We start from the raw sequence: 17,543 nt of genomic DNA, 5'->3' as shown, positions 1-17,543 counted from the left end.
ACACACACACACACACACACACACAAATGTACTCAATAGCAACATACACTTATACACTTGTCCTGTGCCCACTCATGTCCATACTAGCAGATGCATACGTCTACATCAATCAGACCCCCGCCTTTAACAAATCCTGGTGTCGCAACCCTCTCTGAGTAAGTAATTACACAAGCAGGCCGCTGCTGGGAACACCTGTGAATGTTCTCTATTCATCTCTGTCCATACAGCAATCACGTCTGCTGTCTACATGGAAATACACCAGTTAGGGAGTGGATAAACACCAGTAAGGGCCTTAGGGCCAGTGGATCATTGTGGAATGAAGAAGAATGGAGCCCTAACCCACGGCTCACCCTGCCCTGCCCTGCTCCTCTCAGGGCTTGTTATGGGTTAATAATGGACTCTAAGTGCTTCCCTCTAGGTGTGCTGGCAAAAAAGGCTAAGTGCTCCTTTACGTGACAGCAGAGAGGATTGGCGGCATATGGTGACTTGAAACTATCTCCACATCCACACTGAGGTGGTTTGTTTCACACACACAGGGCAAAATTTGACCTGACAGGCTTTGGTCAAATATATATTTTGATAAAATGATTCTATTTCGATACATATACAAAATACAGTCACATTCAGGCTCCCTGACCTGTTTGGTGCAGAGTACCGGGTGTCTGTGCTTATAAATATCATTCAGTCCTTATGATGTAAAATGAAAAAAAAAAGAGCAAAAACATGCTTTTGGATTGTTAACAAGTATTTCTACTTCAGCCTTGCTCAATTCCCAAGTCAAAAAGAAAGTGTGTTTTTCTGTCCAGCAGAAGTCATAAATTCACAGAAAAGTACACAGAATGGAAATATTACGCTAATGTCAGAGCACTGTCCTCACTGCAGATCTGCCCGCTCTTGTCAAATACATCATGCAATGTGCTTTGTGTGGATGATCTTAAAATGTCTGGCTGAGATGGGTGTTTATGTGGCCAACTCCCCACAGGTAAAGAGGTGTGTTCACCACAGCAAATCTTTGCAAAGCTTGAAAAGGACACTCTCCTTGTTGCTGCCTCCTTGCTTTTCTCCTTTTCCAATGAGGGTTTACAGTAGAACCCACGGATCTTGACGTCTGAACGGCTAATCTGTGTGTGGTGTGGTTAAGCTGTGTTAAGGTGTAGGTTTAAGCTGCTTTAGAATTACTCAGTTAGAAGAACAGACTCAAGCCCAAACGGAAGATTGTACTTCCAGCGTGCTCTTAGTTAGACAGCTGAGATGCCCCTGGCTGCAAAACCAACCCAGTGGAGTAACTATTTTCAATGTGTACACCATGCAATTACGGTATGTGGTTTATATATTCATCTAACACATATTTTCTCAAATTCAAACTGTATTAACTGCATTATATACCCAATGTAATGATAAAACATAACATGACAGTGGAGCAGCAGGGTGATAGCAGAGTTATTAATAACTTGAAATGAATAAATGGAGGCTAATATGCAATCAGCAACCATTCTTCAGATAAATCACTCAAAGCCATACAAAAGCAACAACTTGTGTCTCTTCACAGAATAGTCACATTCATCACATGGGATATTTGAGTACAGCAGTGCCATGGGGCACCCAGATTAAGGGTTTCTAACCAACTGGTCAGCTGGCGGATGATTACACTGAAGGAGTAGGACGTGCCGGATAATCCTCAGAAAGAGCTGCCCCACATCACAACTTCACTGACAAGGACGCAAAGAAAGAGAGTGAGTGTGTGTGAATGTCTTTATGCATGTGTTGAGTGTTTACAGTAAGTGTGTGTGAGTGCGCATTTCTAGCCAAGTCTCCAGCCTGCAACCCAGAAGATAAGCAGCAGTGATAATGCCAGCAACAGAGGACTGATCCTGGAAGCAAATCAATGCTTAACAGGCTTGGCACAGGGACTGCCCCCCTTTCCTACCCCATATCTAATTTTTTCCCTGCTGCACCATCGCAGCTTAAGAGTGAAAACTCCAATTTAACCAGGAGCCACCACAACAATTTGGCTAGACCTCTCCACAAATTGAAAACATTTGGTGTTTTTAAGCTGACAGATGCATGGGATGGTTTCACCATCTGCACAGCCAATCATTCACTGTTCAGATTAATCCTCACTCTTTAATGATATAAGCTGCAAGAGCGTTGAGGCCAAGGAATAAATACTAGGACTGTGGTTTTGGGAACTACACGAGGTTGACTGGTAGCAGATGCAAAGGCTCAAGGCTGCAACTGAGCGTTGGTTTACATTCACAACAACATTAAAACTTTGGGAAAAAACGACAACTGAGCTAGATAAACCTCTGAATTGTGCTTTGTGTGTGGTAACATTAATTTATGGCACATTCTTGAACATTTTACTAACTTTTAATGTCATTAACCCTTCTATGGTAGATTTAGGATTGAGGCTCGTTGCAACAGCCAGGGTTCAACAGAGAGGAAGCCGACAGAGCCAGTCAACTGCAGGGACTAATAGTCGAGGCTTGGCAGTCAGTCGTGGTACAGTGCAGTCTTGGGATGAGGATGAAGGCACAGAGAGACATAAATGATTAAACACACAACCATTACAGAGTGCACAATGGTGCATGCAGTCTTCAGATGTAAGACCATTTTTGATAGTGTTAAAACACTCTACGCTTCCACAAACACATCCATCTAATCATACTTACTGCCACCTCTGAGACAATCAGTCAGACTCATCAGTTTTGCCCCAATTCCTAGCCAGTTTTACCCTGAGGAGGTGTGGCCATGGCTCCTCCTAGTGGTTAATGAGAGTCACTAGGACCTACTAACTAGTTTTTAATCAACAAATCATCTTCACTTCATGATATTATCTTTTAAAGCCTTTTAAAATCTCACCCGTAGCCACGGAAGCATCTGAAACTTGATTTTCCCCAGGTATAGCAGTGGCTTCTGTGTGACTTATCCTGGTTGTTGGGGTTTTAGCACATAGAGTCCATAGAAAAGTGGATTTGTCTCTAATCTAATTTCACCCGTGATGCAAATCAGCTTAGGTTCTTGTATCCTGGATCCAGGCATCTCTTTTCTCCTCAGGGCAGCTTTAACAGTGCTGCACTTTAGGTACAGCTGGCTCTACATTCACTATCAGTCCTGCTGCCAAAAAATATTCCAATCCACTCATCTGCCCCAGTTTCTATGATCTGTTTGGGGTAAAAATAGATTAGCGAATTGCTTTGTTTATTTTATTTTATTTAAAAAAAACCTTCAGAAGTAGCATTACTGCTTATTTACACCGTCAACACACCAATCATATTTTTTTTACCAGCAAGATGTTAGTTTCATTTAAGAAAGGCAGAATATAATGTTTAAGTAACAAATCCTGAAAAGTGATAACCTGCAGTGCAGCCTTGCAATGAATATACCATTAATGAGGCTATTTTTTCTCAGTAGATTCACCCTCTGTGTCAGTTCAATAGCAAAGGACACTCCTCACTGCAGTGTCTGTATCAGATGAACCCACTGCAGAGACGGAAATCTCGGAAATCCTGACAGGGCTAAAGGGGTGGATTCATCAATATGTTGCAGCCACTGCTTCACCAATATGGCTCATCAACCAACACGCACAGAGGTTGCTGTCTGGATGGCTCCCTTTGAATCAGCAAGAAGCAGTCTGCACTCCGTCTGTCCTTGAATAGCTCAGTGTTTTTTAGCTGGCCTGTCTGTCTGGTGGGATCTTGTGGAGAGACAGGGACGCTAAATTAGTGATGAGCTAAGGAGAACTGCTGCTCACCTGAGCAGGGGACAGAAGCTGACTCGCCTTCTCTGAAGTGAAAAAAGAAATTGGTAGCCCAACACTGGAATCTACAGACGTTGAAAAGCTCACTACTACTGAGGAGACATGGAGGAGAGGGAAGGCAGAGGCCACTGGGCCAAGCAAGCATAGCAAGAACCATTTTACACCAATGCCCTCCAGCCTCTTTGTTTGCCCTCCCCTAAAATGACTCGGTGGTATTAGGTATACTGACAGAAACTCTAGAGGAAGCATGTGCACATATGAAACCCACTGACACTCAATGGAAAGTCAGGCAGCAACACACAGGCATGTGTTCAACAGACAAACACGCATTCCTCATAGACTGGCACCTTTCAATTACATCCCAAAAATCCATCATTTAGGTTATGAAGTATGCTAGTCTGTTATAAAGTGCTTATGAAGCTGGATTAGTGAAACCACTTCAACATGTTGATCTCTGATAGCGGTCAGTAGGAACATTTTTGAAATCATGCTGCCTCTAAAAATTAATATCAATAATAGATACAAAAACACGCACCAACATCAAATCAGATATGCCGTCAAGCCAACACCTCATCCCAGTGACTCACAACCACACTATGCATCTGTTCTAGGACATCTCTTTTTCTGACGTGACACTTTCAACTTCCCAGAATGGGATCAAAGCGTTTTATCTCAACTTCCTCCACAAGACCTGGTCACGTGGCATCATTGTCAAATAAACATCAAGTTATCTTATCAAGTCAATAAACACTATAGCTGAACAGATTAATCAAACCGAAAATTGGTTAACTCAATTTAGTCATTTATCACATTAATGACTGTGGTTACATGATTATTTTACAAACTAAAAGATAAAGTACTCTATGGAAAAATAACATATTGAAAAATTAAAAAAAAAACAAAGCATTTTTTTAGTTTCTAATCAATGTCGACTTCCTGATGATTCAAACAACCTCCTTAAAAGAACAAGTCCAAATTTCACCCACAAAGAGATACGCGATAATGCTGCATCATTATCACATAAATAGTCTACGAGAAAAAAGGCACTTTGATAGTCAGTGGAAGACTGAGAACCCAGTCCCAAGCTTCCTCACTTAAGACTCTTTGTTCTAATATAGTGTGCTTTGAAGAGTAGAAGTCTTTCTGCAGAGTGGCTATGTGACTGCATCCTGGCTGCTATAAAAAGGCCACTCCTGCCCCGACATCGGAGAGAAGGGAACAGTGCCGACAGTGAGTGGTGCTGCACTTAGTAGGTCTGTCTGTCTGTGTATGTACTTCAAACTGAGGAGGGTTACTTTTCAGATGTGACAGCCAGGAATTGAAAATGCTTTCCATTCCCAAAAGCTTGCACCTTCTGCATGTCCTCGCTTCTCTCGCAATGGTGTGAGGAAGTTGGGTTTAGGACATCAGCGGAAACTAGACATGTTGAGCCAGTAGTTTTACATCTATGCAGCACATGTGAAGAGACCACCCATTGGATGAGAGATGTGAGTGACGAACAAAACTAACGGCAAGTTGACAGACATCAAATTACACCAAATTTCCACATGACATTACAATGGCAATGCCACCTAGTTGGCATCATGTCATTTTCATTACTTATCACCACAGATCAGCCTCTGAGAGACACTGCCTAAGGGGAGAAGGCTGGGATGAAAGAGGCAGGCCATCCGGGGCATGGCGGAGTCAAGGCTGGGCAGTTTTTCTCCATGGCTCAAAGGGGGGAGAGATAGTGTAGATCTGTGCTGTCCTCCATGACTCACAGTGCTGACGACAATATCAATGCATAGCTATAGCTCTGAGGCAGGAACATGGTCGATGGTGGGGTGACTAGTACCACCACCTCTGTCTTGTCTGTGTCATTTTTTTCCATGTGACCACTAACCCACATTATTCCAGCAATACATGAGTAACCTCATGAATTCACTGATCATGTGAGACTATAGACGTTGAGATATTAAACTTTAATAACACAGTAGCTTTAAAATTTTGATGCTTGCCTGCGTGTAATCACTTAATGACAGAAGGTGACTTAAATAATTCACATCGATTTCCCACTGGATCAAACTGTGCAGTCAGCTGGCTGAGTGCGTTGTAACAGTAGAAATGATCAGACAGAGGATGTAAGTGAGCATGTGAAACCACTAGGTATTGTAATGTGAGCCTGTGGTGGCTGCCATAGTGACTTAATGGAGTGGAATTGCTACTCAACCTCCGGAGGCAAGAATCACTGTTTACCAAACCACGTATGGCTAAGACAGGCCTTGGAGATAAACTTCACTTGCTAACCTGCGGCCGTGACCCTTTAGGGATAGCCCAGAAAACTCTCTCTCTTTTTCAAAAACATTGTCTTTCCTTTTGGGAGCTTTAGGTCACATGCAGCGCATTACATATGCTCCAACGTACTGATATACTAGTAGAAAATGTGAGCAAGTGAGTTATCCATTTTCGGTATAAACTGCCCCATGTCTGCACATACAGACAATGGACAAATTAACACACACACAGAGTAAAATGGATGAGACATGGAAAGCTAATGTTGGTTGGCATGGCTATTTCCGCTAACGCGTCGTTGTCAAACTAGCATGGACTCGGCTAGCAGTCGCTAATCAGCAGCAAACATATAAAAGTAAAAACCGGAGCCCTTTATCGTTACCCACAACCTTGCCAACAAAGTATTTCTATCGTTACCTGAATGCAGCGTGAATATATTGATCCCTGGATCGGGCACGTTGACTGCAGCAGTCCTGCCCGGTGGTGTCCCGGTGCTACTGCCGGGTTCTCGGGGTCTCCTCCCGGCGCCGCTCCCCCGGTTCCCCTTCCCTTGGTGTGGTTGGGACGCGTGGGGCTGTGGTGGCTGGAGTCCGGTCGATGTGCCCTCACCGACGCGGCCTACCTGCTGTCCCATCCCGGTAGTTTGGTGTAAGGACGTTTGGGACGAAGCGAGCAAACCCCCCCTGCGCACCTCTGGCTCACATTCCCCCAAGCTGGAGCGGCCTGGCCCGAATAGTCTTCCTCAATCCCCTCCCCGCTGTTCTTCACCGAGCTAATGTTAACTAGCCCGTATTAGCTCGTTTGGCTAGCCTGTAAGCTAACGTTAGCAGCTATCAGTGAAACCCACCCACCCTGCCTTTAACAATAAAATCGCAACCCCGGCGTGTGACAGCGATTGTCTCTATTCCGGTGGTCCAGATGGTATCTGAGCAGAAATTAACGGTAACCGACGAGCGAGATTCGGTAAAATCTGGAGCTTTTCAGAAGAGTCTTGCCGTTGTCCGGCCGCTGCGCGCCCCCTCTGACGCCGCCATCTTTACCGCAGAACAGAAGATGTGTTGCACAAGGCGGGGGGTTCGCCGCTATCCCCTGTCACCGTGATCCTCCTCCTCTCCAGCACCGACACTAACCGGGTCCCAACAATCCTCGAGCACCGGTTCCAGCGGGCGGGGGGCCCATATGGGATGTCTGATCCCAGAGTCCTGGAGAAAAATGCAGACATCACTATCAGCTTTTGTCAAGCCAATGGAGTGTGGTAATATAAGAAATAAGTGCTTCAATAGGCTAAATTCTCTGTACTATAAAACTGTAGATATGCTATTATTTACATAATATAAAACTTTAAAAATATACCTACTCTGCAGATGCCATATATATGTTAAAATGACTGCATCCACATGGGCAAAACATAACCTAATGAACATTTTTGACCCAATATATTTACATTACTTATGTATTCAGTATTTTGTGCAAATGCATTTCAATACTTACTATTCACAGCACTTACTATATACAGCACATTTTTAAAAGATTAAGAAGCAAAAGGAACATACTTAATTTTTTTTTTTTATTCTTAACAGTTCTCATACTTTGATGTGTCTACCATCAAAAAACAGAACATAGTGATTCATATAATTGTCACCTGACACAATAGGCTATTCAAGACCAGAAAAAGAATTGATCACAATGAACACAAATATCACAGTAAAGAGGCAAAGCTCTGCTCACAAAAATAAATAGCTCATCTAAATAAACAGCATTTCTGTAGCTTGGCCCCTTTCACCACTATAAATATTATCATTCTTAGCAAAATCTCAAAGGCGTAAAGCAAAATTAAAACTTCAGCCAAATGTGGAGTTCTTAAGAGCTCAAACTCATAAACGTAGCATTAAGTACCACAGGGTATTCCAATAATTCTGCTATCATCTGTACATATTAAAAAAATAAGTTGCTGGTACTTGTGTTGTTTGTTAATATTCATTTTGTAAATGACTGTAGTGAAGCCTCTCTAGGCAAAATGAGCAGAGGATCAAAAATAAAAGCTTTTGATACAGTGCCACCTTGTGGTCATACAGTTTTTAGAAGTGCTGAGTTTCCCATTGCTGGTTGTGTATCTCATTATTCACAAGCATAAATACACTCTCCCTGCATTGAATTGGCAACATGAACTGTGCAATGATTGACTTGTGATTTCCTCCAAATAATACAAATGTATATACACGTTATTTTGAGACCAAGAGGGCTAAAAGCACACTGAGCAGATAAATTCCTTTTCTGTTAGTTTGACATGAAAATCACTGTTGTGTAAAATGTATACTTGTATGATTTAAACCAAAAAACACTGTCTTATTTATCCTACGAAGTATCTGACAAAGCAAACTCTAGCCCTTAGTGGTAATCAAGTATCATCACTATTTGGGTGTTAAAATATTCTAGCAGCCAGCTGCAACAGTTTTACATTAGAAGCCGATCTGTAGTGATTCCACCTTACGGTTGAAATCACTGTACATAACTCACATAACATTGGTCATGAAAAAAATATATCATTAAGTTTCACAAGAAACTTTCTCTATGACGCTAGATGCATGTTTAAACCATTTCAATTCAATAACCAAAAATACATTCAGCAGTCACAGAGTACATTAACTCCCCACATCATAATTGTCATCTGTTTTGTTTAAGATTTTGTTTTATGGAGTTCAGTATCATGATTTTTAATGAGGGGTCTAACTTCCTTACTTGTGGCTTGACAGATGGTAAAGAGAAAAACTTTGTATTAAATTTGGGATTTGGAAAATGTAATAGTTCAGGTATGAAAGCTCTATGCCTGAATCATCACAGTTTCACATTTACTATAAAATTACCTCACAACTACATCAGCACCTCAAATGCCACTTTCACTTTCCTCTTTAGAGAAGAGGACCGCAAGTTATAATACAGACACCGGAGTTTCTCATAGATTTATACAAAACACCAAATAGTGTCCGCTTTTCAAAATAAATCTTGGAGGCAGTGAATATAAATAACATGAAATGTTTTTCCAAGCAGCAAACTGAATGTCCTTTATAATAGAATAGCAGTTGCAAACTTTGTTAAATATTAACCATTACTGCATATGTGTAAATATTGTTTGTACTGTGTAATGTTTGTATTCAGCTGCCATATAATTATTGTCACAAATCTATTGGCACAGGGAGTGGTTTCACAGTTGATCAAGGCAAAAGTAATGGGAATACATCTGAAAAATAAATAGCACATAAAAATAAAAGAGTTCACATGTGGTTTTATGTGAACTTGTCATTTTGTTGTGGGGTTGCCTTTGACAACATAAACATATAAGTAAGGCATCATTGTGACTCAGATGTTAGAGTAAAGAATATTTTGGCAAATACTTATTAGACCTCTTCCCTACATTCATACACAGACTCAGCCATGACCTTAGTGCATAAAAAAAAAAAAAAAAAATTAAAGACCAGAAGTTATGAAAGTAACAGAAAGGTGGGCCAGATTTATACTGATCAGTGATAGTCCTCAGCAATAATCCAGACACAGGTCACAGCCTATCAGAGTCCACCATCAAGCCTCTCTGACAGCTCCAGGAGCGAGGCTTCAGTAACTCTAGGAAGGACGGCTGAAACATAAACACCACCATATGAAGCCGAAGTTATTATCTAAACTTGAGACAGATGAAGCAAAAACAACCAACTTTCAGATGAATTACACTGTATCCATACATACATGTCCTCTAAACGCACATCATGTGTTTAGAGGACAACATATCAAGAAGTTGGACAAGGCAATGGTAAAGGTGTTACCTCCTTCAGGGGACAGTAGCGCTGGGCATACCACTCATGGGAGTACAGACAGATAATGACTCCCTGACCCAAGAAGAGGGATGTCCACATGATTATGTTCCAGATGGGACCTTTCCTTTGGTCATGCAGAATGAAGTTGAACATCACTGTGAGAGGATGAAGAAAGAAGATCAGAGTGGAAGAATAATGAATCAAACAAAGTATATACAGTATATGGAGAAATATTTTGGGTCACGCGTCTGTATGTTCTTTAGGCACTTTTAAACAGCAGTGAGGTGTGATAACAGCAAGGTGTGTAGTAGTATTTCTTCTTACTTCCAAAGCACATAAAAAGGCAGAAGAGCACGGGATAGAAAAAGCCAAAGCAGATGGCGAGAATGTACTCGTGGACCACTGCTGACACTGTAAACACAAACAGCATGGCTGCCGGTCTGAAACGCTTCTGAGACATCTAGAATGACAACAGAGAGAAATGACAAGTCAAAACATCAGTGGCATACAGGTTTTATGTGATTCATGCATTTTTACACTGGAAATCACTTGGAAAATTAGTTTATCATTAGAAAACAGCAAATAATAAACATGCATGCTGCTGTTGTGGTTTTAAAGACTGTGCTGCATCAACAGAAAAAAAAAAAAAAAAAAACCTCACCCACAGGAAATCCCGGTACACATAGTAGTACAACCAGTCATGGACCACTACATTCCAAGTGCGATAGTAATTGGCAAAAGAGGTTGAATTCCACCAATCCTGTTATGTGTGATTGAAATTGAAAGAAGACAAATATAAAATACAACATAATTAACACACATGAAATAAAATACAATAAATCCTGATCTATATTTTTCAGTAGATAATAAAGTGAAAGCAAAAGAAGACCACCTTGTAAAACATCCTATCAGCAAAACGAAGCATCTCAGCAAATGCATTGAGCCAACAGTGGAGGAAGGCAAAGAATCCCAGGAAGAGAACCAACACTCCTGCAAAGAAAGAAAGAGGATTCATCATGAATGTGGCTGTTACAACAATATTGCAACTCTCTTCTCCTGGCATAAAAAAAAAAAACAAACAAAAAATTATCTTACCTGGCAGGATGGAGTTAAAGACACAAAGGACCATGGCCTTCAGGTCAAACAGCTGTAGACTGACGCTGCGAAACTGAGGGATGCACAGCCGCACAAACACGTAATAGGCATAAAACAGACAGCCTAGTACCTGTGAGGTGGGAATGGTTGGAATCGTCAGAAAAATGGGCTATTATTCATGACTTGAAATCTTAAGTAAGGTCAGCTGTAAAATGTAAAAGAGGGTTGGCACCTGAAGTAACTTTGTGGCCACGTAGCCCCATCTGATCACTGGGTTCCTGCATTACAAGTGAAACAAGATCTGATCACACATGCCCTGTTTAACGCAAGACAACACTGCTATGAGTTCAGGTCTCAAAAGGACATCAAAAAATGCCAACTGACAGATATAGACAGCATCTGTTTACCTGGGGTACTTGTCTCTGTAAATGAGTGTAGGTGCAAACAGGAAGTAGAAATACTGAGAAACCTGAGGGACCACTGGGCTAGGACCTGTAGATAAAAGGAGAGTCTGTTTACCCACATTAGGACTAAGAGAAAAGGGGAAGAACGTAGCGATGAGAAAGAAAGGAATTGTATGAATTGGCAAATAGCAACTATACATGGATACACAAGAGAAAAAGAAGAAAAAAAGATGTTTTAGTGGTAAAGTTACATACTTGTCTTATCTTTAGCCCACGCCAGAACTCTTGGTACATTCTCCCTGACAAAGGAGTGTGCTTTCATCATTAGTCGCACCTGGAATTAAATTTTACCACAGATTTTATTCAAGAAGGGAGGGTGGTTTTATATAATAGATTTCAAAAAAGGCATTTGTAAGTGTTTACATCAGGCAAGAATTATAGCATAATACAACACTCCAACTGTGACTCCATTGATCAAGCTAAAAGCGGCCACACTGGTCATCTACCTGTTCTAGGATGATGATGAAGCAGGATGCAGGTGGCAAACTGTTGGTCACCACCACATATGTAGGGAGGAATCCCAGACCCAGAGCTTGGTAGAGCAGGAATACAGAACCAAACAGCAAATTGTACAAGCTGGGGTGACTATAAGACCCATACTGGGTATGTGACCACAGATGGAAAAGAGCATAGGGAACCAGCAACACAGACAGGAACATGCAGATCCATGTGCACACCACCAGGGGGGACTGTCCAAATGCATAGACCAGCAGGTCAAAGTCCAACACCAGTCTGAGGCAAAAGAGAAAAAAATATAGATAGAAACTTTAAGGCTCTGCTCATGACAGATTATCTCAGCAAGTTCAAAAGTGATATAAACTTAAAGAATTTAAATAAAACATAAACAAAGGCAAAAGAAAACAGACAAGATGATGATTTGTCAAGTGAACTGACTCAACAAGCATGGACACAGAATCAAAAGCATAATGCGTAGCAGACTTATATTACCTGCCTTCATCAATGAAATCTACCACAAGTGTACTGAGGATAAAGAGAATGAGGAGGGCAATAAACATGTGGTAGATGGTCCTGATGTGGTTCACCTCAAACAGCTCACTGCAGAAAAACAAACACACAATCATCAAGCAGCAGTAAAACTGTCAACTGTAACAAATATATATTATAATGTACCTCGGACTTGTGTATGCAGTATTTATATGACTTTAACATCAAAGTGTCAACTTACTCTAGGAGGGACCTGCGACTGACAAACTGCTTTCCCTGGCCATGAGGAGGACGAAAATGTCTAAAAGGAAGCAGAGTGAAGGCTGTAGGTTGTAATCCCATATATACCCCATTTAAAGCAACGTAAACAGCAACATTTGATTTGATAGAAAAGCTGAATGGCAATACCTGAGTTTGCTCCTCTCCTTCTCTGACAGTGGGGGTGAGAAGACAGCGGGAATAGGTGCAGGCTCCAGGCTGGCTGACTCTTCAATAAGACAGTCCATGAAGTCATTGACCTGACTGTCAAACTGACGCATCAGGTCACTCTTTAGGAACTGAGAAACAAAAAAGGACACAGAAAAAATGATTATTCACAGTCTGCAAATACTTGAACAACTATGGTGTATTTTGCATTTCTGTGGGGGTAATGATGTTCTTCCTGAATATGCAAATTTGGTGTTATGTTGCAAAAATTCATTACATTGTCACTGCGTTTCTTTTTACAATATTGCTCAAGAAAGAATAATTTTCTCAAGTGTCCTAAGGCAACTCACTGAACCACCCACTGTCATCAGCAGTTTCTCTGGAGAAGAGCATTAGCAGTACAGCTAAAATGTAAATGTAGTCCTGAATAAAACATTTTGTTACAATAAAATGGCTGTATTATTTAATGGATTAAATTGATACAATGGATTGACAACGGTACACAGTTTGCGCATAAAGCATATAACGCCCTTGCATAATTGTAGTGCTGTTAACTGCATAATGAATTTGCATGTTTATCAACAGTCAACACCAAACCAGAGTACTTTCATGCCAAAAGCATTTCTGTATACGATGATGTGTATGATGACACTATTACTGTCAGTCAACACTGAAACATACAGTATGTGTGACAAACTGCATGTATTGCTAGCAGCATTTTTGCAACTGCCCCAGTGTATGATGCATGCTGTTTACCACAAGGAAGTCCGCAGTTATCTTTAGTAAATAAGTGTAAAGTCACTCTTCTAACATCACTAAATGCATCATGAACTTTATTTTAACCATCATGTTTCACATGCAGCTACATTTGGTTTCAAGATATGAATTTACTTTCATATCAACTGTCATTTTGTTCTAGTTTACAAAGTTTTACAAACAATGTTGATCAGATTGTGACAAAATACCCACATCTAAACATAAATAAGAATGCTATAATGCATATACCAAACAAATGAAATAAAAAATTTGCTGTATTTTTGACTCTGTTAATCTAAACCAAATTACTCACTCTCAACAGCAAGATGAAATTTTGTTTTTTTTTTTAATAAAGAAAACTGAATTACTGACCTCTGCTTTCCTTTTCAGTTGTAGCTTTTTGCTGATGACATGTTCCACTTCAATTTTTCCTAAAATTGGAAAGAGAACATAAAATAACAATTGTCAACATGCTGCTTTGAAACCTACCAATGCAAATACAACACTATGCCATGGACACACCCAAATTAACAATAGGGCCAACTGAGTTGCCAAGTGACCCTGTCTAAACAGAACATTTTAATAAATGACGGACAGCTAACATTCAAGAGGCTATCTGTAAGGCGTGTGAGATATCACACAAAAAGAAATCCCCCTGGTATTATTGTTCATGTAGAATTAGAATCTGTTTTTAATAGCACACATAACCCTAAACAAAGGATTTTATATCTTTATATTTTGGGATTGAAATTTTAAATAGTGACGTAAACATCTGACAGTGTGCTAATAGTTGACGACTGTAGGTTTTAGTCATTGTATTGTAGTCTAACCATCTGCGACGTCAAATTACATCAGATTTATCCAAAGTTGCAAAATCCAAAAGGAGACACTCATGTCTAGTGTCTGACAAAGTAAGCTAATTTGAATGCTTGTGACTAAGGTTATTGTAGGTTATTAGTCATGACAGCTCTCGTATGAGGAACAAGTTTAATCAATTACAGAGGTCAGTCACACAAGCAACAGTAGCATTCAACCCATGAGACCAGTGTTTATCAGTCATCATTTACACAATCAGTTCATCACTTGGGAGTCAGATGAGCAGTAAGCAGTCTCTACCCTGGTTAACCACACAAACTGTACCACGGGTCACATTTTGCTCAAGAGAAAGACATCATCATCATATGGCATGGGTTCAGTGAGTAACACATCCAAGGAAATTAGGGGGTTGAGTCAACCTTCACCTTTCATCTCAAATTTCACAGAAATAAAAAGGTCAATGTCCTCTTCCTTAGCCCTGCTGATGAGGGAGATGAGTTTGTCTTACCATTGCTGGTAATGTGGTTGTCTCCATTGCCTTGCCGATGTTCTCCTAGACTATGTTCCCCATCCAAAGAGCTATCTAAGTCAGGGAAGGTGGGCATTTTAGGAAAGGCTCGGCAGCGGGACCGGAGGACACTTTCCTCCCCATTCTCCATCCTAAAGAAACACATTCAATTCAAGGTGAAGAAACAAAAAGTGGCAGCATGACCAAAGTGAAGGTATTGTGTCTTGTGGACACATAACGAAGCAGGATTCTCACACCACCTCACATGGGTAAGAAATGCTAAGTATTTCGACTGACAGACAAAGCAAACCCAGTTGACAATCAAATCAGCCTCACATGACACAGAGACACAGCAGATAGACAGCTAACACTTTAGTTAGCTCTCGCCAGCTAATATTACAAGAGGCGATTAAAATGAGCTAAATAGACAGCTAACCAGCCAAATGGTTTTATCATGATGTAACGCTAACATTACTCTTACAATAATGCTTCTGCCTGTTGATAGTCACGGCTGTTAGCTCTGGTGAACAGCTAGTCCATTTAGCCAGCCTGTTGACGTCTACCGTTAGCTACGGAGCAGGTTGACAGAAACGTTGACTGACACCGAAGAAAATGTAATAAAAATGCTGACCATCGACTTCCTGCAAACTTACTCGCTTCAATCGCCGGGTGCACTCCTATTCAGCTAACCTCCGACGTGACCGAGTCGAAACTCAGATGTGCAACTCCCTCAGTCACAACAATCTGAGCAGCTGCTCACCTTCCCCATTGAAAAACACGGAGGAGATGATGAGCAGGGCACGCGGCTGCTGATTGGTCCAAAGTCTCTCCTCCTTTCGACGTCACCGGCGCCCACAACATCGGCCACAGCTGTCATCAGACTAAATCATCAGAGCAACAGCAATTGCCACAGCCATCTAAAGCAAACCAGAGTAAATAAATGTAATACAGATATAACTGTCCTGAAGGATTAAGTCAAATTCAAATTATACCCCAATTTAACTGGGCTGTTAATAGTTTCTAGACAGGGCCGTATGTCATGTCAATAGCTTGTGATAAACTACAAATATTTAAAAACACAAACTCTTCCATATAAAGAAAGTTCACATGAACCGATTAACCTGCTAGGGGGAACTATGGGAGGGACAGTGTCTGTATGCTGGGCAATGACGTGGCCCAGGGTTAGCTGTGTTCATGACAGACAAAAGGGAAAGGCCCCACACCAGGACCCCCAGACTGAAAACATTTTGCATCTCTTTCTGGTTGTTTTGTTTCTCTTTATGGTAGTATTGCATCTCTGTTTTGCGTCTCTTTGTGGTCATTTTGTGTCTTAACTGAGTTCTATGACTTTCAAACAAAAATACTAAGATTCTCTTCACACAGAGGCCCTGGCCCATGGACCCCCTGACCCTTTGGACCACTGGGCCTGGTAGGCCTGTTCGGTAATCCATCCATACCTGTGTTGCAATTAAACACAAATCAAGTACAAGAACACTTTTAACTGCAATAATGACAAAGATAAAACTATACTTTGAAGCCCGTCTTCAGATAATAAAGCATATTCACCTCATGGACCTTATCTATTTTAGTACTGCATATTTCCACATTTCTCCCAAAAAGTTGCAATTAAAAAAAACCAACACACAGAACAATACTGCCACAATGAATGTGGGGCTTATTGGGCCTTACCTACATGCATGCATGTTAACTTAATATACTGCATGTAATATATTTCATTTGGTTGAGCTCTAATGTGCATAATCATGATAATATTATATTATCTCTGTTATTTGTAATACATGTAGATCTATATGCATGTCCCTTGAGGGCCACTGCCACACTTGACAAAATTTAACAAGTACTTAAAGACAATCAGGGGCAGAATGGAGTACCACGGTTTTCTGCCTATGTTGTGGATAGATTAAATCAGAAATTGTAGATAATATTTTTGAGGACCTTTGGAATACCCAGAGGTAAACGGCAGTCTGATTTGAAATATTCTCAAAAATGAGTTCAGTCACATTCAATCAGCAGTGAACTCTCAAAATTATTTTTGACTTTATGAAAAAACACAAGGACACATTGACAAAAATCCTGAACAACTACATTATCTATTAAAATGACCTTTCTAACAGAGCACATATATAACCACAGATTTGCTTCCAGACTGATTTGTGCATGATCAAGGGGCACAAACATGATCATGATTGGTGTCAACATGCATTTAGTAAAAGGAAGTCATATCATACTTGCATGAGTCAGTATGTAGAAATTACCCTGTGACTCAGGCCATTTCAGTTGCGTAGGCTGCAGGCGTTTCCTGCCATAACACTCTGTGATGCGCTCAGACAGTCCCACCCAATCAAAATGGCCGTACATGTTTAAAATGTGCCCATGGTCACACAAATTGCATGGCAACTGTTGCCCAACTATATTTTGACCTCTGGACATCCCTGACCTTCGAGACTTGGGAATTGGCAGTCCAAACAAACTTTCATTTCCCATTCTGGTAACAGGCCTGAAAGTCTGACCTGTTGCCAATTCACTGGTACTGTACAAGTAGTAGTCTTTCATTTCCTACTGTGTGTGAGCTTATTCTGCTTAATGAACACAGAGGAAAGAACTATAATAAGTTCTGCATGTATGGTACTGTATGGTATTCAGTACAAATAAATCAGTTTCGCATGACTCAG

At 40.8% G+C, this 17,543-nt stretch overlaps 2 protein-coding genes across 3 annotated transcripts in view; both read right to left on the bottom strand.

The window, feature by feature from the left end:
• Window positions 1–7,080, bottom strand: part of abl2 (c-abl oncogene 2, non-receptor tyrosine kinase) — a 25,574-nt gene extending 18,494 nt beyond the window's left edge. For both annotated transcript variants that reach the window (XM_023401933.2, XM_023401934.2), the window contains exon 1: window positions 6,452–7,080. In XM_023401933.2, coding sequence (XP_023257701.1) covers window positions 6,452–6,668 — 217 coding nt within the window. In that variant the 5' untranslated portion in view covers window positions 6,669–7,080. The remainder of the gene's footprint in view (window positions 1–6,451) is intronic.
• A 507-nt stretch (window positions 7,081–7,587) lies between these two features.
• Window positions 7,588–15,616, bottom strand: soat1 (sterol O-acyltransferase 1). Its single transcript, XM_023401920.2, has 16 exons — window positions 15,504–15,616; window positions 14,851–15,002; window positions 13,899–13,957; window positions 12,753–12,901; window positions 12,586–12,645; window positions 12,348–12,455; window positions 11,846–12,131; window positions 11,595–11,673; window positions 11,343–11,427; window positions 11,168–11,213; window positions 10,936–11,065; window positions 10,733–10,830; window positions 10,502–10,600; window positions 10,165–10,300; window positions 9,850–9,995; window positions 7,588–9,665 (listed from the first exon to the last, which is right to left on the bottom strand). The coding sequence occupies exons 2-16, from the start codon at window positions 14,999–15,001 to the stop codon at window positions 9,588–9,590; spliced, it is 1,710 nt and encodes a 569-aa protein (XP_023257688.1). The 5' UTR covers window position 15,002; window positions 15,504–15,616; the 3' UTR covers window positions 7,588–9,587.
• Between the last annotated feature and the right edge of the window lie 1,927 nt (window positions 15,617–17,543).

The sequence above is a fragment of the Seriola lalandi genome, unplaced genomic scaffold (genome assembly GCF_002814215.2).
Source record: "Seriola lalandi dorsalis isolate HSWRI2012SDOR001 ecotype SW California unplaced genomic scaffold, Sedor1 jcf7180002053835, whole genome shotgun sequence".
In the NCBI taxonomy this organism is placed as follows: domain Eukaryota; kingdom Metazoa; phylum Chordata; class Actinopteri; order Carangiformes; family Carangidae; genus Seriola; species Seriola lalandi.
The sequence above is the reverse complement of the archived record's forward strand: the minus strand, read 5'-3'. Positions and strand labels throughout refer to the sequence as shown.

Excerpts from the sequence above, each read along its gene's own strand:
- soat1 (XM_023401920.2), bottom strand. The coding sequence starts at position 15,001 with ATGGAGAATGGGGAGGAAAGTGTCCTCCGGTCCCGCTGCCGAGCCTTT. Across the intron at positions 12,132-12,347 it reads GATTTCATTGATGAAGGCAG|ACTGGTGTTGGACTTTGACC; the intron begins GTAATATAAGTC and ends CTTTTGCCTCAG. Across the intron at positions 11,428-11,594 it reads GTGGGCTAAAGATAAGACAA|GTCCTAGCCCAGTGGTCCCT; the intron begins GTATGTAACTTT and ends TTTTATCTACAG.